At 42.8% G+C, this 26,439-nt stretch overlaps 2 protein-coding genes across 5 annotated transcripts in view; one reads left to right on the top strand and one right to left on the bottom strand.

Moving 5' to 3' along the window:
* Positions 1 to 19,067, top strand: part of SLC3A1 (solute carrier family 3 member 1) — a 191,380-nt gene extending 172,313 nt beyond the window's left edge. The window contains exons 9-10 of the mRNA XM_069608455.1: positions 13,525 to 13,641; positions 18,400 to 19,067. Coding sequence (XP_069464556.1) covers positions 13,525 to 13,641; positions 18,400 to 18,840 — 558 coding nt within the window. The 3' untranslated portion in view covers positions 18,841 to 19,067. The remainder of the gene's footprint in view (positions 1 to 13,524; positions 13,642 to 18,399) is intronic.
* The window catches only part of PREPL (prolyl endopeptidase like), a 915,395-nt gene continuing 907,717 nt past the window's right edge, over positions 18,762 to 26,439 (bottom strand). For all 4 annotated transcript variants that reach the window (XM_069608452.1, XM_069608451.1, XM_069608454.1 and 1 more), the window contains one exon: positions 18,762 to 19,542. In XM_069608452.1, coding sequence (XP_069464553.1) covers positions 19,489 to 19,542 — 54 coding nt within the window. In that variant the 3' untranslated portion in view covers positions 18,762 to 19,488. The remainder of the gene's footprint in view (positions 19,543 to 26,439) is intronic.

Raw genomic sequence — 26,439 nt, 5'->3', positions numbered from 1 at the left:
AGGCTCAAGGCCTGCATAACATTTATCCAGTCCTGGTTGTGCAGTGCTTACCTGAAGCTCAGCCCCTTCAAGACAATATACCTCATGCTGACCAATAAAACCAAACATCGGACATCCAGACCTGGCTCTTCGCTATGAACCTCAAGGGCTTCATACCCCATCTGACCACCTGCACCAAGTCCCTTGAGAGACAACTCTTCTGCAAGGAGCACATAGTAAGGAAGACAGCTTGGTACTAACTTTCACTCCTGCAGAAAAGCAAGCCCTTCTTCCAAGCAAACAACTACAAACCTGCTGCCTAAGCCTTGGTCCTCTCCCACCCTTATGGTGTCAATGATCTCCTAGCAGGCCTTCTGGCAACCACCCTGGCACCCCTGAGATGTGTCCTACATGCTGCAGCAGACCATCAAAGGTCCTCACAAATGCAGCCACATCACCCTGACCCTCACAAAACTGCACTGGTTCAGGCTGTAACCAAATATAATTTTCAAATAATGCTGCATCATCTACAGGGCCATTGCTCTCAAGTCCCCAAGCTACCTCACTGAAAAGCTCAGCATCTCCAGAGGCCTACAATCCACTAGAAGCAAGGAAAATGTGCTGGAAGGAAAGAACGAGAAGACATGTCTACACCTTATGACCTAGGGGTGTGCTGCAGGGGCCCAGGGCAGTTCCCAGGGTCCCCTCCCTCTTCTCGCACTCCAGGTTGTTCATTTACATATGCAGTTATTTCCTGCATCGCATCTGAAGTCCCGCATGACGGGCACATGAACTGCCTAAAATATGGTTTACACCACATTATATAGTCCATCAGCGTATGAGTGACTTTGTTCGATACGACTGGTAGGAAAGAAGACTGTTTATACCACTGTTGTCAAGACAACTTACCTAGCGTTTGGTCCGTACCAAGACGGAGATCGCTAGAGCCGAGTTGGTCCATGCATGCACGTGATCACCTAGGCAACCACTAAACTTGTCCAAGCTCGATCAAACGCGATTCGTCATTCTGCTTACAGACGCCACTGTTCGGTAAGCGCTGTATGCGATTAGCTTCATATCTATGTACTTCTTCACTTTTTTGAAAACAGCTCACAATAGGGTATATCTCGGCATGATACGAGTCAGCATTGTAGGCACAAGATGTCCGAGCATAGGCCGGACCAGCAATACACACATCACTTCTCTTTTCGGTTAACGATACGATTTAGCAGAGGAGGAAACATATGTGTCTTTAACATCAATATTGAATATACACACGTGCCTGACATACCCTTACACCTTCCTTCATTCACAGTATCACGCAAGCCCACGAGGAACTTGCAGTATTCCTTGGTATACTGCTCCACCCACGTGGCCCACCCACGATCGGGGTGAGTACAAACTACAACAATATATATGTTTCATGTATGCACTAAGATAATAAGACTGACCAAGCCATATCCTATTAGATACATGCTTAACTCACTGCATTGATACAGAGGTTAGTATATCTCTTTGACTCTTTTGTGAATGAGAAAGATTGACATTTTAGAACTGTACACTAAAACATACACCCGTTATATTTACAGGAGGAACAAACGAATGTGGAACACTTTTCTCAAATGCCCTGAGGATGAACTAGTAGTTCGAAACGCGTTGGCATTAGTTGTTGATTACAAGGATTTGAGTTCATGTGCACAATTACCCTGTTGGAGTTCTCTTGACGTTTTTTGTATGATGCTCTGTATGTGACAACCATACATTACATTGAAACACACAGGAGAGGGAATAGACATTCACACAGAGGTGGAATGTTTGCATTAGTTTGCTGTTTTCACCGAACGGTGTATTTTAAAATTATGTTTTTTGAAATTATCTTTCTCTGTATTAGTTCACTTTGTTTGAAAGAAAAGCCGGTGGCTTCCAAATTTGTTTATCCTCGGCATTTACACTAAACGGGAACACTGTTTTGGTTAATGTCGTTATATTTGAAATTTGTATTAAATATTTGTTTTCATTTCAACCTAGCATTGATCAAGTCTTTGCTTTCATATTAACAATGTAATCATTAATTACTGAATGCTCTTTAAAATGACTAAGAGAGGTGGTTTTGCCATCTTGAAAAATTGAAATTGTTTAACTATCTTTTCAATTAGGGCTGTGCCCTAGGGGGGTGCAAGAAGGTTTTCCCATTGGCAACAACAGACTACTTTTACTTTTAGCATTTTCTAGCTAAGGTCTCCTGTGGCCAAGAGACCTTTTACCTCCTTGCACCTGATGTAATATTGAATCACTTCAGTACATAGGTCTTTAGTGAGTTTGCGATCACCTTATAAAGATAGGAATTTGCTAGTTATTAAAGTTGTAGTGTTCCTCGTCCCACCTTTCTTTCTGGTTTGTTATTCTCTGTCTACACCCCCAGGCTCAGCAGCCTCCTCCCTGTGAACACCAGTCTCAACCCCTTACTTCTACTTTTCAGGACAGAGCTCAAGACCCTCCTCTTCAATGAATGGCTCCTTCCTAACAGCTAGGTCCACACACACTCTGCTCCCCACTTAGTCTGAGACTGGGTGATCTGCTCTCCCCAGTTTCCTCCTCTGGTTGCTTGTAGACCCCTGGATGCAAAATTACCCACCCTCGCCCTCTCCTGTTAGTATCCCGCTCCCTTGTATCTTTGATTCCTTCACTGTGCGCTCCCCTCAATTACTTGCAAAGCTCTCAATTACTTCCTGAAGCTAGGTCTGCACACAAACACCCTAATAATATTAATAATCCTAAGTAATGTAATTATTTTCTAATTGTATGACCATAGCCAACAACATACATTAACATATTCCACTTTTGCTCAAACCCAAGCTAATTTTATAAAAAGAAAATCAGGAGCCCAAAGCTCATATTTACTCAGAAGCTGTTTTTGCCTGTATCAGACACTCCACTAACATATCTTAAAACAAGATTAAGAATATAGCTGGCAATATACATTACATCCATTTTAAAGGAACATTGCAATCTCCAATCATCTTCAAGTTCTTAATGGAGATCTATGTTGCTTACTTACTATTGTCATAACCCAACTGTGAGGAATTGCAATCTGGCATAGCTGTGAAAGCCCTGTTTTTTTAAATTAAATAATAAAATGATGTGGGTAATACCATCTCTAAAAGGGCACTCTGCTGTTCATATTCCCCTAACATAGGCTCCATGCCAAAAACATAGTGTTATATGTGACCTGCTGTATCAGTATCTACCAGTGGCACAGAGCAGGTTCAGAAGGCACCGCTGCCCATTTGACAGATGCAGTGACAGCCAAGTCTCTTTGCTGTATTTAATGTATGCACCTTTGTGCCAAAACTATAATGACCGCAAGCAGCCATGATGGTGGCAGAATAAACTATAAGACTAAAGCTAGGCCTGGGTTAGGGCATGGTGCATGGTCCTACTTATGATCATTGCAGCCACGTTAAATTGATATTGTACATGTGTCAGCCATGTGAGCCCAGTTCAGCTGTGGAAGACCCTGGCCTACTGGCAGTAATGTAGCCTGGTGGGATTGCCTCTTTGTTCGTTTGTAAGGGAAGTATAGCTCAGTGCCAACATGCTTGTCTTGGAAGCAAGACGACGCAGAGCAACACAGGTTCGAATCCTGGGTCCGCGTTAAGAAACCTCTTCAGTATTAAGCGTGTTATAAATAACCAATTACAATTATAAAAGGTAACACCCTAGTCCCAGGGACAGCCACTCCACAGGTCGCTGACCTGCAACAGGAATCAAAGGTCTCACCCATTCACAGAGAGCCAGGCCTCACACCAGGCAGCTGCATTTCTAAAGTCCTTTGTTTCTGTTACAAAGGAAAGGGGCGGAATTGGTGATCTGAACAGTTTGGGGACAATTCTGTCATTTTGTTTCTCTCAGCCTCTCTTTCTCCGTCAGTAGGACAAAGTCCACTCATTTCCACAGCATGAATTGGACCCTTAAAGGGGGCTAGTTTTAGTCAAATCGCCTCTGGCCTTTCACCTTTAGAAAGGGTCCCACACCACTTCTTTGAATCATTTTGGCAATCATCTTGAAGCATCTTTGTATCATCACCTGAGAAGATTTTGCTGCACCCTGCTGAGAGAGCAGGCCTCTCTAAAGTCCTACAGTTGTGAGGGAAAGGCAGGTGTTCCAACGCAGAAACCAGCTCTGTCCCTTAAGTATCCCCAGGGTAAATTGTCTCTCTGCCAGCAACCATGTGCCGTAGGACCTCACCCTGTTGCAGGATCCCTGAAGGCGTGTGCCAGCCTGCGCATTGTTTGTGAGCCCTTGACAGGGACCGACACTGGCCCTTGAGACCCTGGAGTGGGTCTCACAGCACCTGGAAACCAGAACAGCGAAGGCACCTGTTGACACCAACGCGCTCCGACCCGTGACTAAAGTGAACTCGACACTGACCAATCTAACAGGACCCTTCGATGCTGGCCGACGCTGTCCATTGTTCTCTGAGCTGACGTCCACCACACCACGCCAGCAAAAGCACGTTGTTGTCTTGGGTCGAACAACAAAGTACTGATGGCTTGCTTTGCTCGAGCAGCCTTATGAAACACCAGCTTCTTCATTGCCGCTTCTGTAAGTTGATCAACCGGACCATGGTCTTATATCAACACCAACCTCTGAGCCTACACATAGAATCCACTTGCATGCTCATCCTGGTACCAGCTCACTGCCCGCAGATTGCGACCTCCAACTGAACCTGGGGGCCACCCGATCCACACAGTGCAAGTAGATGATTTGATACCACAGCCACCTTCCATTCCGGGGTTTAGAAAGCAATCATGCAGTGTTTCCCCATTTGAAGCGATACATATTGCCCCTGTATCTCTCGGCCGTCGCCTTGTTTGTTATATCCTTCATCTTGTAGAGGGCTTAGTCTCTCTTGGTCATTAATGACAGAATTACTAGTACTTGTATCTACTTGATTCCAATGAAATTATTTGTTTAGCATCTGGGCTGGCCTGCACGACAGTCCTGCCGTGTGAATCTATCACTTCGAATGGCAGAGGGGGCGCCCCTTTGTTCACACCCTCAAACGGACCAACAACCACTTGTTCTCATCTTTTTGCTACAGTACAAAAGACTGTACTGGACTGCTCCTTCCGGGAAATGCCTCTGCCATCTGAAATGTTTATTTCCGATCGAAATTAACACCCCTGTTCTTCAAATAAATACAAATAAGGAAATGCAAATACTTAACACCTAAAGGCCGAGACACTTAATTTTCATACTTATATATTTCCAGATTCTTGGTTGTCTCTGGTTTTTAAGAGAAAACACGAAACATATTTGCAACAGACATTACTTGGGATAATTGGAAGGCATGAGATCTATTGCATAATGCAATGAAGATCTAATTTATGTACATATTGTTACAGAAGCTTTGCTCCAAGCCAGAGATAGGATGCTCACCACAGTTTGCTCCTTAACCTCGTAACTGCGATGACACTATGGAGTCAATTTCACCAACACTCTGTCACCCCCCTTCTAAGAAGACAATTCCTGCTTTCAAGAGGACTACTTTGTTACCTCATCAACACGAGCTATTACAGTGCATAATTATGTATTAAATCACTTAACCGCTCATGCGGATGTGCCCTGTTTTACTATACCCTATTTATTGATTGTGGGAATAACATTCTCAGCACTTGGGTTATTGTATTTCGTGCACACACCTCCTAATACAAATATCACTCTTGGCAGTCTTCCTCTATTGGGGAGTGAGAGGAAAGACCTACGGCCGAATGGCAGTTTGTGAATGCCAGCCGCCATGTAGGCATTTTTTTATGCAAGCAGCATTTTTGCCAGTCATTTCCCTTACACTGCCACCATAAACAAAATATCAACACAGCAAAATCTGTTGCTTTCCTTAGTATTTGCTCGATATTGTGTTCGTACTCTCCCCTTCTGCCGACCTTCCCACGAGCTCACACCTATTTGCCCGCCACAGATATACACACCTTATCGCAAGCCCCACTTTGTATACTGCCAACGTTGATTTCTCCTTCCACAGCATTCCGCTGCCATTTCCACCCTGCCGGTGTGTTGCAGGCCAGCATTCTCCCTGTGCCTCTCCGTGCACAAGGGTTTGGCAGCAACTTCACAGACGCAATAAAGATGGATATGGCCTTCTCCTTTTTCACCACCTATATAACCCACAAAACAGCTAGACGTACGACACAGCAAATGTAGGCGTAATTTCCCATAACTAGCCGTGATTGCAGCAGAAGACCGGGTAAAATAACCTGGTCACACAGTCGCTCTCTGTTAGTCCCTATGCTTTGCTCCATAACTAGTCGTGAACATCTTACAATGGTCATATTAGAATGAGAGCAAGACATTAATAATCAGAATGTAACTTTTGGTGGAAATAAGTAGGATGAGTATGAAATCCCATACATTCTTCTGAACCAGAAAAGTACTCAAGCTTAACAACTTGTCAGCTAAATAGAAAATAGGCCCAAATGGTGGATTTCACAACATGGCTAAACCTTACTTACCCGTTGTGGATGTGGTTCCCATATTGAAGGAGGTGTGTTCCTTAGTACATCAACATGCTTTTCCACTGGTAGATTGATTGGATAAGGAAATGATCATATGGAAGGTTTCTGTGGAAGACAATCCATTCTTACAGGTATTGGTTAAGCCAAGTGACGAGTAGGTGGCTGAACATTATTAACAGGTCAACTAAAGGACGTCCTGTAGCTATTACTTTTCTTAATGTAAGCACATGAAAATGTTGGTGTTCACAGGGCTGGGCTCCAATGCCTTAGACTGAGGAATGGGGTTTCCAGTAAAGCTAGGCACTCTTACTGTTCTTCCTCTTGTCATTGCCTGAACAGTTCTTTGATTTCCCACAAATGGTTCCCAATCTGCGGTCTGGTCTCTGTAAAGACTACAGATTTTAGTGAACTATGATGGATATAGCAACAGTTCTTAGGGCCATCTTTGCTTTCTGACTCTGGCTAAGGTCATCTTCACCCTAGTGTTTTTGGTGGGGATATTAATTCCTGAGTATGTGGAGTTTGATTTAGTAATGGAGGATGATTGGAAGGGAAACGAGTTGGTGTGCAACGTAAAATAATCAGCAACTAATTTTAAAGGTAAATAATGGGCTCAAAGATTGGCTTGTTGGAAAGTGATTATGTTAAATGGGAGACCTTTTGGTCATTACACCTAGCATGCTGGTTTCTGAAAGCAACATTCTTTAGTATTAAACACATGACCAAGGTGCAAGAACTGAACATTACTAGTAACAACAATCGTAACAATTCCACTCTACCTCTGATTATAGCAATTGATTCTGGGTGGCACACCAACTAGAAGTATGTCAGAAATGTGGAGGTCATTCAAGGTGGCACTAGATTAAATTGGTCCTCCAGTAGTACACACACATGTAATCAGTATTTCCTTCAATGTACTTTGAGAAGAGTATCAATTTTAATTGATTTTTTATGCAGTTTTGTTTACCAATTAAGTCCAGGATACTCTAGAAACCTGGACTGTAACTCTGAAATGCAGTTTGGTGAAGGGGCACAATATTAATTATGACGGTGTATAGCTCTATATTATTTTAATCAATTTACTAAGTTTTTATTTTTGTGTACACAATAAACTGGCTTGACAAATATGAATCAACACACTGGCAGAAATTGAGGCAACATGTATACTAAATTACTTTCTTGTCCAAATGATATATGATATGATGATATGGCATTTATAACGTGCCTATACACAAGTGTTTCAAGGCGCAATGTGGGATGTTTTTATCCACGCATCCAAGCCCTACCTCAAAACTGTGCAGTACTGACATGGAAAACATCATGATGGCCAGAGCTTCCCAGAAAATGCACAGGGAAATGCATGAAGAATAGGCTGCCACTAATTTTTGCCGATGTTATGGGCACAGAAGGACACTGCCTAAAACCACCATTGGACTACCCACACAGTAGTCTGAAACAATTGGGAATGGCAATGCTGATTGCCAAAAGCAAACCCATAACTGTGGAGAATTCATTTTCTTAAATCCCAAAAAGGGGTGCAGTACCAGTACTCGCCACTATCAGAAAGCCGGCGTTTTAAAACAACACCAGATTTTACTTTTTGTATAAAACTGAATAAATGAACCCAAAGCAAGCCAAAGAAAGACTTACTGAGAGGTGGATACAATGTAAAGTTATATTCTGAAGTGACTTGAAGGTTTATAACAAGACTGGCTGAGCTGTGGATTTCAGCAGTTTAAGTAAATTTGGACTGAAAGACACTAAAAATCTAAATGTTTAAAAGAAATGAGTGACCTACTTTTGAGTGTCACATAGGTTTCAATTGTTTAAATGTCATAGTTTTAAACTTAGAATCAGCATTCTAGCTGCATATGTAAAAATGTTTAGTTTTATTTGAATGCAGAAAACTGGGGAACAGAAATGACATGTAGCTAAAAACTGGCTTAAAGAGATTCCAATTTTGCCTGGCAACTACCCCCCATCAGGAGTGAAACTTGAGTCACAGCTGTGTTCCCAGGCCTATCTGCCTTTTGCTGGCCACACTAAGGATATGCCATCTCTCTGATAATTGAATTAAGGGGAGCCCCCACAGAATACAGGAGCTCTGAACAAAGCCCTGTCCTGACTCAGGCAAATGTTTTATTGGCGGGAGTCGTAAATGGAGCTTCCTCCTGGAAGGACAGGGGAGGGGCACTGCCCGTGAGAGCACGCTGGCTTGGCAGAACTGGAAAAACCAGAAATTCAACCTTGTGCTGGGGGGAAACCACACCCCTTTGGGGCCAGAACATAACTCTAAAAAGATGGATCATTCATAGAGCGGACTTGTGAAAATTTTATAAATGATACCATAATTCTTGTGATTTTTCTGCCCACATTTTAAGAGGTTTTTAGAACCGGTGGCATGTTCAGGGGGGTTTTAGCGGAAAAGAGGATATTACTCAAAATGTGTGCATGTGAAAAATCTGACACTTCATCAACTAATGTCCATACTCCTTGCGCACATGTGTGTAAATTTGGGGTAATGTCCGGTATTGCAAACCAGTTAAAAAGTGCAAAATATTGCCATTTCTGAATGCAAGCCCCCAGGAACAGCAGAGTTTGAACAGGGGATACCTCCTGTGATATGTGAGGGGTGCATGTAATTTTAAACAAATGTGTACCTGTGCAAATATGTCTTTTTTTATCAAATATAGATTAGGTGCAATTTGACAGGGGAGTGTCCTCTCTGCAAGCCATAAAATGACATCGCTCTGACTCACAGTTCCTTCCCCAATCATTGAGAGGGGAGAATTGGGCCAATGGCAAGTGGAGAGGGGTAGGGTCTAGTGATGCTGCACACACACCCATTTCAAAACACATAAAAGCAGACAGACAGGACAGAGAGGGACCTTCAAATCCATTTGCTGTGGGACGCTCTGCTGGAAAATCCATACTTTACCTCCATCAATCTCTAGAGAAAGCTGTGCAGAAAGATCCAGACTTCAAATCTATCAATATCCAGAACCAGAAACCCAGACCAGACCAGCAGAGCAGAGCTGACCCAGATCACTGTGAAGTCCAGTCTAAAACCTGACCAGATCCGTGGCAAACTGTGCAGAACCAATCTCTTAGTTAAAATAATATAATTCAATCTATTTTGATCTAAGTAGAACTGCCTCCTAACTGTCACCTGTCATTTGCAAAGCTGTCACCTGTCATTTTCTAGTTGCAAGCTGCACTTGTCTTTTTGAACTTTAAAATTTCAAATCTGAAAAACGACCTTTATTTAATCGCTCATATCTCCGTGACCGTTTGTGCTAGAGACTTGCAGTAACTTTCCTCTGGAAGCTGAGATCCTAGGCTGTCCTAGGACCCCAAACGATAGTGATAGTCCTTGTAGTTTCTCTGTAATCGCGCCCGGCGCACCCGCGAATTTTACCGCGATTTGCAAATTTCTCCACGTGTGAAAACAGCAGTTTGTTTTTGCTTTCCTTGCCAAAAATTCGTTTAACCTACCAATTACTCCTAGATCCTTGCTAAAGTGAGCCTGGACTAATATTAACTTGATACCACTCACCCTGAACCTCTAGAGGGAATTAAAAGCATTTTAGCATATTTTTCACTTCATTGCCAGCACATATAAAAGCATTTTGGGCCTGTGTTTAAAACTCTGATCTGTAGTCTAAGCTTGCTGGGGTGAACTGAATTACAGTTGATTGCATTTCTGAGAACTGTGTGCTTTCCTTCCATTTCCTTGCCTTGCATAAAGGGGGGAGGGGATTGCCAGAGAAAAGTGATTACATTGTTTTGTTGAACGCATATTGAGTATTTTCTGTACTGCATTTTCATTCCACCTTGCATCCATTTGAAACCATAAAGTATTGTTGCTATCTTATCCATCCTATAACCACTCATCATTGATTATAAAGAAGTGTGCTAGTGCCAGACTATCCATTATTGATTACTGCTCAGATTAGGTGTGATATTCAATTATTAAATTATTATAAAGTGTGATATATATATCTATTGTTTAAATTATCAAATATACCTTTTAACTTGCAAAACAGAACTACTTCTTGGCTCAGTGGGGTCAGGGGGATTCCAAGGGAGGGGTGTTATATAGGGGTAGTCATCCAGAACGCATGAACTGGACATAAAGATATATCAATAAGGGTTTCCATTCAGTATCCCAGACTAGGCATTGATTTAGCTGTAGTGTTGAATTGAACCCTCTTACAGCAACGAGGCAAGGGGGGATAACAGAGGGAAGACAGAGACAGCGATCCTACTAGGCCAGGTGAAATTGAGATTGCGCAAGTGCACCGCAGGGGGAAGGGGGAAAGTGGAGTACATAGGATAACAGTGAAATAAATAGGACAATAAATAATACAAGTGCAGCCAGCTGGTGGCAAGTGCAGGGGTAAGTGCTAGTAGGGGTTGTAGGCATACAAAAACAGTCCCCAAGTGCAAGGGTTGCCAGGGGGGCAGTGCAGGTGTGCAACTGGCGGGGAGGAGACCTGGGCCCGAGATCAGAGGGTAGCCAGGTAACCAGTGCAGTTTCAGATTCAGCCAGGAGATCAGCAGGGGACAGAAGGAAAGAAAGCAGAAGCAAAGAGGAAGGTCTTGAGGTGCTTCCGGAACTGGAGATGGTTCTCCACAAGTTTCAGTGTGGCAGGGAGGCTCTTCCAGAGGGAGGCCCCAGCAGAAGAAAGAGATCTATCACCAACTCGCTGCTTGGAGAAGCAACTAACCCAGAGGGAGTTAGAGGCGGATGAGTGAAGAGCTCGAGAAGGAAGATATTTAGGAAGAGAGAGTTGAAGGTATTGAGGCGCCAGGCCCCAGAAGGCCTTGTGGACAATGCAGAGGGTTTTGAACTTAATCCAGCCAGTGCAGAGACTTCAGTCCTGGAGAGATACGATACGATCTCGCAGTCCTGTTTTGGATGAGTTGCAGTGGGTGGAGAGTAGAGGCAGGAAGATTTAGAAAGAGGTTGTTGCAGTAGTCCCGCCTAGAGAGAACCAGAGCTCTCGAGACTGTGAGTTTCTGGGGGAAGGAGAGGAAAAGAAGAATACATCTGAGGAGGTGCAGCTGGTAGTGTGACTTTTTAAAGACGTCAGAGATCTGAGGAAAGAAGGAAAGGGTGGAGTCGAAGATGACCCAAGGTTTTTAGCTTCACAGGTGGGAGCAGGAAGAGGGCCAAGAGAGGCCAGCCAGAGAGCGACGGGAAAGGAGGGAGCAGGTGTGCTGATCAGGAGAATCTCTGTCTCACTGGCATTAATGCAGAGATCATTGGCGGCACACCACTCCTGGATTGCAGACAGACAGTCAGAGATAAGAGAAAGAGAGGCGGTGGCAGAAGGGACCCAGAAAATGAGTTGAGTGTTATCCACATAGCACTGAGAGTTGGGGCAGAGAGCGGCAATGCGGTGGGCAAGAAGTGCCATGTATTGGGTGAACAACCAGGGAGAGAGGATAGACCCCTGGGGAACACCACAGGTAGAGATAGAGGAAGGAAGGACCCAAGTTGGACCTGGGAGGGTCGATCAGAGAGGAATGAGGTCAGCCATGCCAGGGCCTGATCGGTGATACCCAGGTTATCACGGAGACGGTTGAGCAGGATGGCATGGTTGACTGTGTCAAAGGCAGAAGAGAGATCAAGTAAAATTAGGGCACAGGGGTGTTGGAATAAAGGTTGGAGAGTATGTCTTCATGGATTTTCAGGAGAGCAGTTTCCGTGCTTCTGGCAGCTCTGAAGCCAGACTGATGGTCATGGAGCCAACCTACAGATTCAGAGTGAAGAATAAGATGGGAGATGGTGAGTTTTTCCAGGAGTTTGACTAGGAAATGAGTGATGGAGATTGGCGATATTTACTCGGGCAGGAAGGGTCAGCAGAGGGTTTCTTAAGAAGAGGGTGCACAAGGTAGTGCTTCAGTGGGGAGGGGAAGACTCCTAGGAAACCCTTATTTTTTTTATAACATTTTGTTTGACCTTTTGGTACCCACATGCAAGTCACATCAAAACAGCATCACTGGAAAAAAAGTTCTTCTAGGAAAAAGTAAAGAATAGGCTGCAAACATTCAACCTTTAAAAAGGATGCCTGTTTTTATTTATTTATATGTTGAGCAGGATTATTTTATTTGCAAATGAGAACATCTTGAGTATCTTCTCTATTTCACTCTCTCTGTTATACACTGCATTCTTTCATGCATATTTTCTTAGATTAAATGAGATTATTACTACAGTAATTTGATGATACACAATTATTCCCAAAATGCACAACAAAATGTTTAGTTGGTGTGCAAAGTAAATTCTTTCGAGACAACCCAATAGAAGGCTAGAGAGTACAATTAAAAATGTATACAGTCTGTTGTGAAGCGTTCTTAACACTCCGCCAGTTCCAAACGGCCAGCCAATGTCTTACTGTAATGTGTTTTATTGTCACACTTTAAAAATTATATTGAACATCAATTGCTAAGAGCATCACCAGAAGGAAACAGAGAGGAAAACACATTATTTCTATTTCTTACCTCAGTGAACGTCAAAAGGAACTTTCTGCATCATTCCGAGTTTGGCAGTAAATCTGCTGAATTACCGCCGAAATCTGTTACTGTTACCGCCATTCGGTCCCGTGGACTTACCACGGCATTCTGAGTGGTTGGATGATGGCGTTAGTCCCCTTTTTTAGAGTCCATGGGAATCTATAGAGATTTTGGCGGATTTACCGTGAGCAGCAATTCCGCCAGGGTAAATCTGCTCCTTTTTGGTATTAAAGTGGACGATTTAGCATCAGCATTTAACTAGAGGGTAATCCTCCACTTCAAGGCCAAAGTCGTAGGTTTCCGGTGTGGCAAATGCAGTGGTAATTCCATCACCACCATAAAAGTGGAGGTTACAGAAGTATCACCACTTTTTAGCCGCATCACCAAACTTGTAAGAAGGCCAGGGTCTACAGTAGTATATTGTTTATATTGGATTACATAATATAGTAAACGTTGGAAAAATTACTATGGTGTGTTTTGTGATTTTTTTTAGAGTGAAAATCCTGAAAAAACTCCAATGCAGTGGGATGCAAACACTAATGCTGGTTTCACAACAGCCAACAAAACCTGGCTGCCTGTTAATGAAGACTATAAAACCGTAAATGTTATGGTAGGTATCTCAATCACATGGCAAAATAAAGGTTCAATCTTATTTGTATTTTATTAGTGTTTTTTGTATTTTTACTCATAAAAATGAAAGTTAGGTACATAGAGCTAAATATAGGACAAGGGCTGCATGCTTATTATATAAGTGAAACAATAAAAGTGGAGCAGTTCTTCAACTGTACAAAAGGATAACTGCGTCATTGAAGAGCGTCATCACAAGAACTGTAGGTGGCCTTTCGCTTGCATCTCATACCCCCTAATATTGTCTATGAACAACACGCAGTCTTTCCTTAATTGAAAATTCCCTGAGCTATGGAACACACACTACTAGTTATTGTGGGTACCAGGCCCTTGCCACTTATGGTTCATTCCTCTTCAGTCTTCCATGAAGGACACTGTTACTCAGTCTCTGCAAACCAAGAAGGGTGGGGTTCGGAACGTGCCAAGGCAGGAACTGCAGCTCCTTGCGGACATGATGCATATTTCGGTATCTTGTTTGCCCATCCATAACTTTCTGAAGTTTTCCCATTTCTTCCATAGGCGCAGTGCATATCTTAAAATGGGAGAGTGCCTCTCAGCCATGCTTGAGCTGCAAGCGGAAGCTATCCACAATTTATGGAAGCAGCAAAGTGCACACTGTTTTGCTTTGTTCAGCATTGCTTTACGGTTACATCAAAACTGTTTTCTGAGTCCATGACTCTTAATGAACAGTTTGAATAATCTGCGGGAACTGATAGAAAAATAGCATTAGGCATTATGTTTATAATGACAATCTGATTACCATCTTCCAGCACTAGGAAAGGAGGTGAGTATCCATTAGTGTGGGTTGCATTCACCCCAGTAGCTGGGAATTAAACCTTTACATGAGTATATAGTCTTAAAGGTCATAGGTCCTTACTTGTCTTTATATGTTTTTAATGTGCACATCACAAATGGTTTAAGCCCACATGTGTTTCACACTGCCAGGACATTTCTCAAGGCTATCTTTATATCCTATGCAAATGATGCTACTCTAAAGATAGGTAACAGCCCTGGTGCCTTCATGGGTATGAAAGCAATTCTTATTTTAGTTACGAACACTGATGTTCCTACTGCAATCTGTAAGCAGGCCTTTAAACTAAAGCGAGTGGTACTCTCAATCTTTATCTTCTTCTCCCCCACTTTTTGCTTTCTTGCCCAGAGTTTGATCTGCACTAAACTCACTAAGCATCATTTGTTTTGTGAAGTGCTCAGTAGAATAATCAGTAAGACTAAAAATGACCTATCTGCCTTAAGAGTGAATTTTCCGCTACATGGGCACCAGTAACATCACCAAAGGATACTCGTCTTGTTTTCTAGCGCGTCTTTGTAGGTTTAGGAAGATTTTCCCGCACCGCATCCAAAGGTTCGCATGAACCAAAAGTTCTAAAAATGCTACCACCAAAGGTTCGAACATCAAAAGTTCGAACCTTTGGTGGTAGCATTGAAAAAAAAACAGGGGCTGCTGGGGTGTCCGCCGCATCGGCCCGCTCACTATACTTTATGGTTACAAAAAAAAAGAAAAAGAAAAGAAAAAGACCCTGCAGCGCCAGTTCCCGATCACGGAACTGCCGCTGCAGGAACCAGCGTGAAGATGAAGGTAAGTGGGGTTTGTTTACGTTGGGGGTGTGGGTGGGGGTGTGCTGAGGGTGTGGGTGGGGTGTGTGTAATGGGTGTGTTGTAGGTGTGTGTGTGGATGTGAGAATGTACGTGTGTTTGCACGAGAAAGGTGCACACTTTTGGTAATTCGCAACTTTCTTATGCAAACGATTTGCCCGCGGTACTTTCCTCCGCAGGCAAATCACTCGGATTCTTCTTTGTACAGGGTGTTTACTCGTTAAGACCAGCACCCTAACACTAACACTACCTCTAGATTTATAAAGGTGTGCATTACAGCCATCATCTCACCCTCCTGGTTGTTTCTCCTACCATCTTGAACTAGGTGGCACGCTCTTTTGGCATAGCAAAAATGCATTAGAGACTTTAGAAGAAGTAGCTTATGTTGCAAGTTAGAATTGTTTCACTGCACTTTATATATTTGTTATCATCTTCTTCATGACCCGATTTCATCAATTATCAAATCAGCCCAGAGTGCATTTTAAGATTGCGAATGAAGTATGCCCAATGGCTTGCCTTTTTAAAAGATTTTTTTTAGCCACTGTGTGCCCGATAAGGAGTATAGCGATAGTGGCAGTATTTTGAATACTGCTGGTTTTTAAAGGGCCGGCTAAATAAGACCTGCGCTCTTGCACATGGAATATTTGACTGGTATTGTACATACAAGAAATGAAAGGTTAAATATCAGTTATTTATCCCAATCAGTTCTTTCTCTGTACCACAGCATTAAATATTCAATGCAAACTCAACTCATAATTAGATAGAATATACAAAAGCAAAAGTATTTAAAATACCACGTTTGACCCTTATGGCCCTCATCACAACGAGGCCCTTAGGTAAACGATGCTCGCTTCTCGGACTGCATTTAAAACATAGAAAAACGACCGTAAATTCGGTTTTTAGGTGTTTTTTCCTACAAGAAATGCAACACTAAGATGAAAGCACCACTAAATGCGCTCCCTTGGCCATGACACCCACCTCTTGCTTTTAAAATGTATTTAGTGGACGGATTCGCCTCTTCAGCTTTCTTAATGTATATTTAACAAGCTGCTGAGAGAACTGAAGTTAGCAGTGCAGTTTAAAAAGAATATGTTTTTAAACTGTATGTAAAGATATTTCGAAACATTCACTTAAAAAACTGTCTAGCGAATTCAAACCCCAGCAGAGGCACGATACATTTAAGCTCTCTAAAGTATGAGGCATGCATGTGGCACATTAGAAAACATCAACAAATAAAGGAAATTAAAATGGACTTCAATTAAATAGGCAAGAGAGACTCTTTTTCAACTAATAACATTATAAAAGATCAGAAAAGTGGTTTGCAAGTAAAATCATCCGGTTGAGTGCTCCAAGCTTTGTTTCTAGCAGGGGAAAGGATTACTTGGAAACATAGCCAGAAAACAAAGTTATTATATTCGTTTAGGTGCAGGGTTAGGTCACAAAGTACACATAAAGCAAGCTTAAAAACTGAATCTCTCTCTAAACATATTTTGTTTCTCCTGAATTATAAACAAGCTCATTGTCAACCTACTTAACCACAATTTCGGAGGTTTTTGGAACCCATAACTAAAATCATCACAAATTAGCACTCTGTGGGTAGGAGCTGGCAAATCAGGAGGCTAGAAACGCAGGCTGACACTCCCGATCTAGCCCGTGTTCCAAGCCGCCTGATCGCCGGCTCCCTAGTCTGCCATCTTCCCACACAGCTACCGCCACAGTCATTTTGCCCCCACCCCCAATTACCACTTATCTGTTTCAGCTTCTCTCCTTGCTCCATTTGCCACAATGGAAAGGGAAGAGTACGGAGCCTCACCTTCCTCAAGCATAGCAGCCATCTCTACACAGTATTTTCATTGAATGAACGGGACGCAGCGGGTTTCCTGGTAGTGCTAATGGCATTATCAATCAGTTCCACGGCTACACCGGGGGTAACATCCCGGTGCCCTCGCTAAATGCCCTCACTTCGCTCGAGCCTTTAACTGAGGGTGCCGCGCCGTTACCCCGGTATAGCCAATGGAACGGGTTAATAATGCCATATTATTCTACAAAGCATGTTTGTCTTTCAGTTTTTTAGAAACAAATGACTGGCATTTCCACAATCAAAAAAGACACCACAAACCACACTTTCATGCCGCACTGCATTGCCAACAATCTTAAATCTCACTGACGCTTGTGAACAAACCATAGACAATGCAGACATTTCAACTGTAACTCACAGTGTCACCACACATAAACCTGCCAAAAGACCAGGCACGGCCAAGCCTCAAATGGTGTTTAATAAATAGTAGAGATGAGATGTCTTCTAAGTATAAACAACAAGACTGTCGGCTTAATGGTGGTCATAAGTTAACAGAATGGTTTCACCATTCAACTTTCTGATTTAAAAGTCTAGTGTATAGCCCCACTCTATTGAGGTCATTTGCCAAATCCTGTATATCAACGATGTCTCCACCCCCAAGCAAGCAGCTAACGGATGTTTGCCGATTTCCTCAGTAAGAAAAAATCGATGTAACCTTGCAAGGTAGATAATGAAAGAAGGTTGCAGATGACAGACGAATCAAGTTTCTTTAAAATATGTATACCATGACACAGTATTAAGTAAAAAAATACTTTTCAATTGTTCAAGGAAAAAAAAGATCGATTTAGAAAGACAGCTTTATGACTGCACAGAGCGGTCTTTCTAAACCTGACTGTCACGCCCCTGCCGCACACGAGTGTGTGCATGGGCTGACTGGCACAGCGAGACCCAGAGGAGTTGTCGCGGGAGTGTCAGGTGAGTGTCTGTCAGTCTGTGTGTGTATGTGAATGTGTGTCTGTATACGTATGTGTTGGGAATACGTGTGTGTTGTACTAGGAAGGGGGTGTGGGTGGGGAAATGGTGAGGTTTGCAGGGGAGTTATCCCCTCCCGCCCCCGACTGACAAGAGAACCAGCGGGAGAGGGTGGTGGTGGGCAAGGAATCACCTCGGGGGCAGTATGTGATATTTTGGCATTTTAAAGCCAAGACAAAATCGGCTGGAAATATTGCCCTTTTTTGTGTTCGGCCTTTCAAAAGCGGAAGTATCACATAGAACCTCATTAAACAGGTCGTAAGAATATGTAATAACTATGTTTACATTGTCTTGCAGGACCAAACAGCTCATCCTAATTCTACTCTGAGCTTGTACCGGGAGTTAAGTTTACTTCGCCAGAATGAACTCCCAATTCACAGAGGATGGATGTGCCATGTGCACAATGACCAGGACATTTACGCTTATGTGAGAGAGTTTGATGGACTGGATCAAACCTTTATGATGGTGCTTAATTTTGGAAATGAATCAGTAATAAATGTGAACGTTATGGCTATTGAACTCCCAGCACAGGCACAGATACGAATAAGCACCAATTTCAATAACAATAGAAAAGTTGTAAATACTGCTTCCATTCCAACTGGGAAGGGGGAAGGACTAATTCTGCAATACAAAACAAACAAGCCAGTGCATACCATGGAGAGCTTTAAGGATAAATGTTTTATTGCAGAAAAAGCATGTTACCTAATGGCTTTAAACTTACTGTACAAGAACTGCTAGACTGCAGCAGAGATTTGTGATAGCTAAATATAACAAAACGTGACATTTGGAAACAGATTTGCATTGTTACCTTCTAAACAATCAATTGTATTATTTTTTCAGAAGGTATGAAACATTGTGCTATTATTGTTTTGTAGTTACCAGCACCAATCTTTTCCAGGTTTATCAGCTGCAGCAATCATGATAATCAGACACAAAATGTTTACTCATTCACGCAAAGGCAGTGTCTAAGTTTGTTCAAGTGGTGCATTTAGAAACAGCAGCTGATTTGGTGCACTGACCTAAGATTTATCTATTGCACCGTTTATAACCCGGTACCAGAAATCAATGGCAAATAAACATGATGCTTACATAAGAAATAGTAAATGTGATTTTTTTGGGAGATTTTCTTAAATTAAACAATGAAAATAAATAGTCAACAAATGTAGAAACTTAATTTTAATCTACACAGCTTAAAAATAATGCTCAAATATACATGATCTTGCACATGAACAATTCCGAGGAATAAATTGTGCATTTAGAGGCACAATCTTAAAGCAACAAGGATCACTAGTGAGACATGTGCCAGGAAACTATGACGTTGCATTTTCCAGGTTCCAAAGAGTTCACTTTATGAAAGCCGAAGAACACCAATCACATATTCCAGAGTTACTTTGCATCCAGTCCAAGTTCTTTGTACAAAAAAGCATAATGTTCAGCCACCTACAAAATATTAATCAGCATGTTTAGAAAACACTACACAAATTGTTAATAATTATTTTCTCCCATTTTGCGGCTAACTTGTGGCCAAGATTCTATACAGTTTGTGATAAAGCCTACTAGAAATCCATATATACTGTCTGTGTAAACTGGTGCTGAAATGAAGATGGGAATCACAATTATATTTTGTATTTATGTGAAACAACTGAACAATCATCCCCAGTAATAGTACACACTCTGAAACATAGCGTCCTACTTTTCAACTCTGTGACTCCACTTTCGTTCAGCAATCATAGCAAACAAAAGTTTCCAAAAATATTTTTACAATGATAAGATTGTAAATGGAAAAGGCACGAATTGCATTGCCTTTCTCCTCAAGCTCTTTAGTTCACCAGAAAGCAGAAGCTTTCTGGTGAACTAAAGAGCTGAAGATGGTGTGAAAAGAGACAACATTACTAAGTTGTGAAGAGATTCTTTAAATGCCATGCACTTAACAACGTTAAGTGAAAATACTGAGCTCATTCACTTGTAAGTTAGAAAATGTTCTTACCCCTCCTATATATGTACAAGTTCGTCCAGCTGGATCCTGGTACTAGGTCTGAGAAACCAGAAAGTGTCTCACCCACTAGTCCCTGGGGATCTGTCATACAGGTGGCCAGGACACAGCCATCGCTTTTGGATCCAGTTCCTGGCAGGTGGACCAGTACAGGGGGATCCCCTGGGTGAGGGGTCTTGTGGGAGTGGGACACCAGGTGGTGAGAAGCGGTATCCCCTTCCCTGTAACACCTTTACCCCATCCTACCAAGTAGGATATTTTGGAACTCTACCCCGCCTCTTTTACAACACAAACACTTTCAAATGGACAGCCCGTGATGGGAGTAAACAGACTAAAACCAGAACAGTAGACCTGACCTGATGTGTCCCAATACCATAGTGAGGCGAGGTCAGGCAATTACTGACCATCACACACACCTGACTTCCATTAAGCTTCCCCACACGGACTGAGCACGATAGCACACTCTTGAGCGAGGCAAAGCACACGAGGAAGCAGCAGTTTCGAGACGGCAGCTGAACAAGAGAAGAAAGACGGCAAAACAGAAGGGGATCGCAAGGAGGGAGGTTTCCTTGACCTTTTCGACAAGGAACTGTTGCTTTCAAGAAACTTTGAGAATAGAAAGCATAAAACCAGGAAGCCAGGCTGAAGAATCCTGCATTGTGTGGCAGAGACACCCTGGGCAATCCCGCATCAATAATCAAGGCGGGGAGAAGCAGCTGTGGTACCGTCCTTGGCTCCACGAATAAAGCAGCATCAGTGAAATCTACACACCCAGTGAGTTAGGGAGACCGATACAAGACCGGTCTGCGTTGAAGCCAAGGTTGCAAGCAGCAACATTGTATGGCGAGCGCTGGGGTGAACATTGTTAAAATGCATGTGATAAGAGACGCAAGTAAAGTTGAACTGCTGATGAGCGATTGAACTTTGAAAGCAAGATACAATACCTTTGACAGAGTGGTCTGGCAACACGTGGGTGCTCAATCGAAGGTCTCTGTAAGGTATCCAAGTGAGAAGTGGCAAAAGTGAAAGTGAGAAAAATATTATATCAAGAAGAGAACTTGTAATTGTGAATCGAAGTGGTCCTGCGATGGGTCGAGCAGTAGAGAAAGTTTGTAAAGTAAATGCATTTGGTTTGAGCCCGGCGGAGGGAGACCCAGGGTGAACAGTAAATGACCCGAGACATTGTATGTGTGAAATCCTAAGAAGAAAAGAACTTAAATGTTTGTTGTGTTGCATCAGGCCCTCTGAAATAAGAGACTTTGCATGGCACAGAGACTTTGGCACAGAAGGCCCTGATGATGAGGTTTTGAACTGCATTCTCGTGCTAGAGAAACCAGACAGTGTGCTAAGATCGAGTGTCCCGCCTTGTCTCGTGCTGAAAATATGGGGAAGGGGAGCCAAAGGCTTGAATATCCTGACATTTCATTTCTTGAACACTTTTCATTTTGCATAACATTGTTTCCCACACTATCTGTATTTAGAAGTAAGGATTGGCAATAGGTTTATTAGTATAGGCCCTTTTATTTTGACAGACTCGACTAGGACTGCGTTATTATTATTTGATGTTCATAGCTTGCTCCCATCTTTAGATTTAGGATTAGATAGGCGTTTTTGAAACCCAATTGAAGTTCAATAAACACCCTTGAACTGTGATCACTTGTGTCTGTTTTACTGTTTGATAAAATGCATTCCTTACATAGCTCTACCTGTTTTATCAGATTGTCAGATTATTGTGCCACACTACACTTCTATTTTAATTGAGTGAGAGGTGGGGAATGCATTCTCCCGGGAGCATTATTTACTAAGGCACCTGCATCCTAAGATCTTAAAACTAAAGCCAAGTGCAGGAGGAGTGTGTTGCCGTGTGGCAGTTTTTTATTTTCAAAGGTGGGCCCAGCTGAAGAAAACCGCCAGCTCCAGAGATCGAAGTGGAGCAAGTGCGGGAGGAGTGTGTTGCTGTGTGTATAGACTTGATTCACAAGCCTTTTGGCAGTTTCTATTTTCAAAGGCGGACCCAGCTGAAGAAAACCGCCAGCGCCAGAGCGAGGCAGAACACGTGCGGGAAGAGTGTGTTGCCCTGTGTTCCTGGGGGTGCACAGGATCGGCACCGGTCTGGGAAACAGCCCTTGCAACAACTACGAGTCTTGTAAAGGGCACTGGACAACGGGCACTGGCAATCAGGTAACAGCAACATTACTGTACCAAGCGCACCCTTGCTTTTTCTGGCCCCTTTATTTGCTAAAACTATGGTCCATTTTATAGTTCAGCTGCCGCTCTTACTACTCCATTTCTCGATTTTCACCACTGGGTTTGAACGGAATACACTAAGCAAGTCATTGGCCCGCTAGATAAACTTCTTGGGGGCGTATTTACTACGTGGGTCAATGCCAACCTGCTACAACCTAAGAAGCTGCTTGTTGTGTTGGAAGGACGATTTAAAAGCACCAGGAGTTGACATTATGCTGCAGGAGACTTCCAAGGAGGTCAAAATGTCCCATTCTTTCGAGTAGTATCCATCCCAAGAGATGCATCACTCATGTAGCATCCAGACCTCCTCGATCGCTAGTCCCTGTCCTGGGAAACATCCTGTGGGAACATCAATTAGAAATAATTTGGATTACACGCTTTCCACTTCTTCGATGAAATGTATTATTACTAAGGGGATGTCAAACAAGAGGAGATCACTAAGTGATAGTATCCTTAGTGAAGGAAGATTCGTGGACCAACTGCAAAAGCATCTGGAACCAGATACTGATGAAATTGGAATGGGTGACGCGTTGCAGAAGTCCAATAAAACTGATGGTACACGGGACCCTCCGGCAAGTGAGAAAAGTGAGGCTCCACCATCTACGACAGGCGGGCAGCTACACAGTGGGCCCTCAAAGGAGGATCGCAGGGTGGAGCACAAATTGCGGGGTGGAGCACAACCATTCCGTAGGAGATTCGGTGCATAATGGCTCCCTGTCAAATCCCTCATTAACAGCATTGAGCTTTGTACTCAACTCTTTGGTGAGTGTTTTTGAGTTACTAAGAACTGAGGTTCAAACTCAGTCGGGTACTCTCCTGGAAATAACCAAGGAGGTGGGGTCATGCGAGTTCACAATGGTCGGCCTCAGTTGTTTATTAAATTCATCAGTATGCAAGAACCTGGGTCTCTTAAAGGAAGGAAGCTGTAATCAATCTTTGATGTGCAAAGTGATCAAGTCACATCTTGTGATGCTTGAACTGGAATTACCCTCAACAAAATTAGAGTTAAAAACTATGTGGGAGGAGTCCAGGATGGGGCATCACTACACTGACAGGGCCACAAGAATCTCTTCCACTGGATGACACTCCGTTGTCCCAATCAACCCTTGAAGAATTGATAAGGCTGGCCCAGTCTGGGGAAGCAATCATAGCAACTCTGAAAAAAAGTTTGGAGGATGCAGGGTCAAACTCACTTGAGAATTTAGGATTTGGCTGTCTCCCCATGGCCTTATCCCCTACAGAATGCTCTAACAGCTAGCGAAGAATTAGGCTGGAGGAGGGGACGGGGGGCGGTAAAATGAGGAAAGGAAAAGGAAGAAAAAAAAAGTTTGGTCAACAAACTAAAGAGATCCCTAGGGAAGCGTCCCATCCTCAGTCACTGAAATCTAAGAACAACAAACAGCCAAAGCAAAAAACGAACAGTGGATGCATCTACCTCACTTTTTTCCCAGCAGGTGGACATGAACGAATGCACTGTAAATTCAGGTGGGAGTCCTGGAACTGAATCCTCAAAATTACTAAAATCAGCTTGGGCTTACAAACTGATAATCCTAAAGAAGTAAAGAAGGCTCTTTACGTCTGGCTCCAATATTCTTGAACGAGAAGCTGAACAACAACTAGAGCTGAGAACTATGGACAAAATTGGACGGGATTCAAATGCTTCCATCGCTGTGTAAGGCATCTCCAAGGAGCAAGACGATGGGGAGGCCAGGCTTGGGAAGGATAATAATAAGCAGTCTCAGGGAGCTGCAGTTACGCCTTTACAGGCAGGTCACTTAGAACAACATCTTATGAAAGGCCCAAGTCCCTTTGCTATTCCTAGAATTTGGTTAAAACATCTGATTCATCCCAAAGCTATGCTAGTTTCAATAGGGGCAATATTCTGTCCATAACTAGATACATTCCTGACCTATTTCTATTGGCCTCACATGACATTGACCGTATAAGGTTCCCATATGACCTGATTACCAATGTAGTGGAGGTGGTTATGAAATCACAACTGGGAGCGAGGGCCATGTTGAATTCAGGTAAAGAGTTCAAAGATTTAGGCCTGGAAATGTCAACTACATTGCCCCAGATCCTGGGTAACCAAAGCTTTCGGTCTGCTCACCCCAAATTGGAGGAAAGATCTGAATCCCCTGCCAGAGAAAGTTTGGGCAGTGGAAGAGACGCTATGAAGGGGTTGGTGGATGAAGGTGTGAAGAAGGACCAGGGGGGTGAGAAAAACAAAATGTGGTCACTGTACCGGGAATCCTAACTGAGGTCTACAAGAAGCTGAACTGTGTTGATGAGTTGCTTTAGCTGAGGGGACATTGAAATGTGTGTGTTGGAATACGCGGGGCTCCAGTTCTTTTAAAATGGGAAAAATGATGAAATATCTCTTCCAAGACCATGATCCTCTTACAGGAGACATGGTTAAGGGAGCCCTTTAAATTGGATGGCTTCACAATCGCAAATCAGTTTGCAACAAATATGAATGGGGGTAGTCCCTCTGGGGGGTTACTGGTTGCTGTTTGTCACATTCTGGCAAGGTCTATAAAGCAACTTGATTCTAGGTGACTAGGTATCATGCCAGTTAGGATTTGTTTCTCTGGCCATCTTAAGTGTAAATCACTGATATTGACCAACCTATATTGGAGCCAAGCCCATTCCAACGTGGAGGTTTTTCTCGAGGATTTATCAGATATATTGCTAACTATTAGTCTAATTTTACCAGATGAAAATGTGTTAATGGCAGGTGAGTTGAACTCCAGAAATATGGGTGAGAGCTCAGATAAGGTCCATGGAGGTACCGGAAGGCTGAATGATCATATGTGGTGTCGTTTTTTCGAGAAATTGAATCTTTGTATGGGAAATGGTTCCTTCCCGGTTATATTCCTCCAGCGAAAACCTGGGGAAAAGGAGCATTTGCATCCACTATTGATTAGATAGTAATTTCTTGAGTTCCTCTTCAGGGAATGTTCAGAGTTACGGGCTGTTGACATTGGCAATAAAATTCACGTCCCGTAAATTCAAAATTCATCCAACCATCAGTGGTAAATCAGGGTGGGAACTAATTCATTGCATTTAAACGACGAGGGGCCAATCTTAATGCCAAACTGGAAAATCGATTTGTGGGCTCTAATGTCCCGGAGTAATTCTTTGAACCTAAATATTTTGTTGACCTACTCTGGGACCTAGATAAGCTTGCTACTAAACAAGGTATTTACATGGAAAACTCATTCCCACTCATTCAATTTAGAGACTATGGAGTACAGGAGAGAACTGTGAAGTAACATCAGGAGACTGGCGAGGGAGGGTCTTGATCCAGGGTCTTTTTAGCGAGAGAAAAGAATACTCCATAATAAATATAGAAATTGGTCAATGGGCCACCTTCCGCAAAGCAATCAAAACCAGACTGTTAAAACACACACGCCTTACAAGTACCCACACACCCACCGTGATATGTTTATACCTAACACAAGTAGCCCACTGACATTGAACTATGTGTAGAGAAAGATGTATATATTTAGTCCGTTAGGGGCTAATATAACCCAGCCGCCTACCTAAGTATTTGAAATAAGCCATGTGAGTTTGTGGGATAATGTAACCCAGCTGCCCATTTTTATTTACTGTAACTAAGACGTTATCTTGTAACAGCACCTCGATGCCCCTGGGCTGTCTGCGCACTATATAAATGCAAATAAATAAATAACCAAATACATTTGACAGAAGCCATTTGGATGGATTATCCATGCTTAAAGCAGTAACCGGAGGTAGCTTGTGTAATTTCTGGGGCATTATAAATCAGCAACCTCAATTCCAAGTTTCAGCCCAGTCGAATTATATTTTGGAATCGACTTGCAGCGAATATTTTACTGGAATATTTGAGGAAACGAACCCATGTGGCTGTGGATTAACCGCAAAACTGAAATAGAAGCTTGAAATTACGGAAAGTGAGGGAGGTGGAGAGTCTATACTTACCTCAACGAGATCGAGAGCTGCCGGGCCAAATGGCCTTACAAACGACATGCTGCGATCTGCAGTGGGTTTTTGGAACTCAATCCTTCTTAATCTATTTCAACAATATTATAAAAAGGCGCAAATGTCCTGAGTCA

Source organism: Ambystoma mexicanum, chromosome 4q (assembly GCF_040938575.1).
Source record: "Ambystoma mexicanum isolate Mex_15411 chromosome 4q, UKY_AmexF1_1, whole genome shotgun sequence".
NCBI lineage: Eukaryota > Metazoa > Chordata > Amphibia > Caudata > Ambystomatidae > Ambystoma > Ambystoma mexicanum.
Note: the sequence above shows the minus strand (reverse complement) of the source record. Positions and strands in the feature narration are given on the sequence as shown.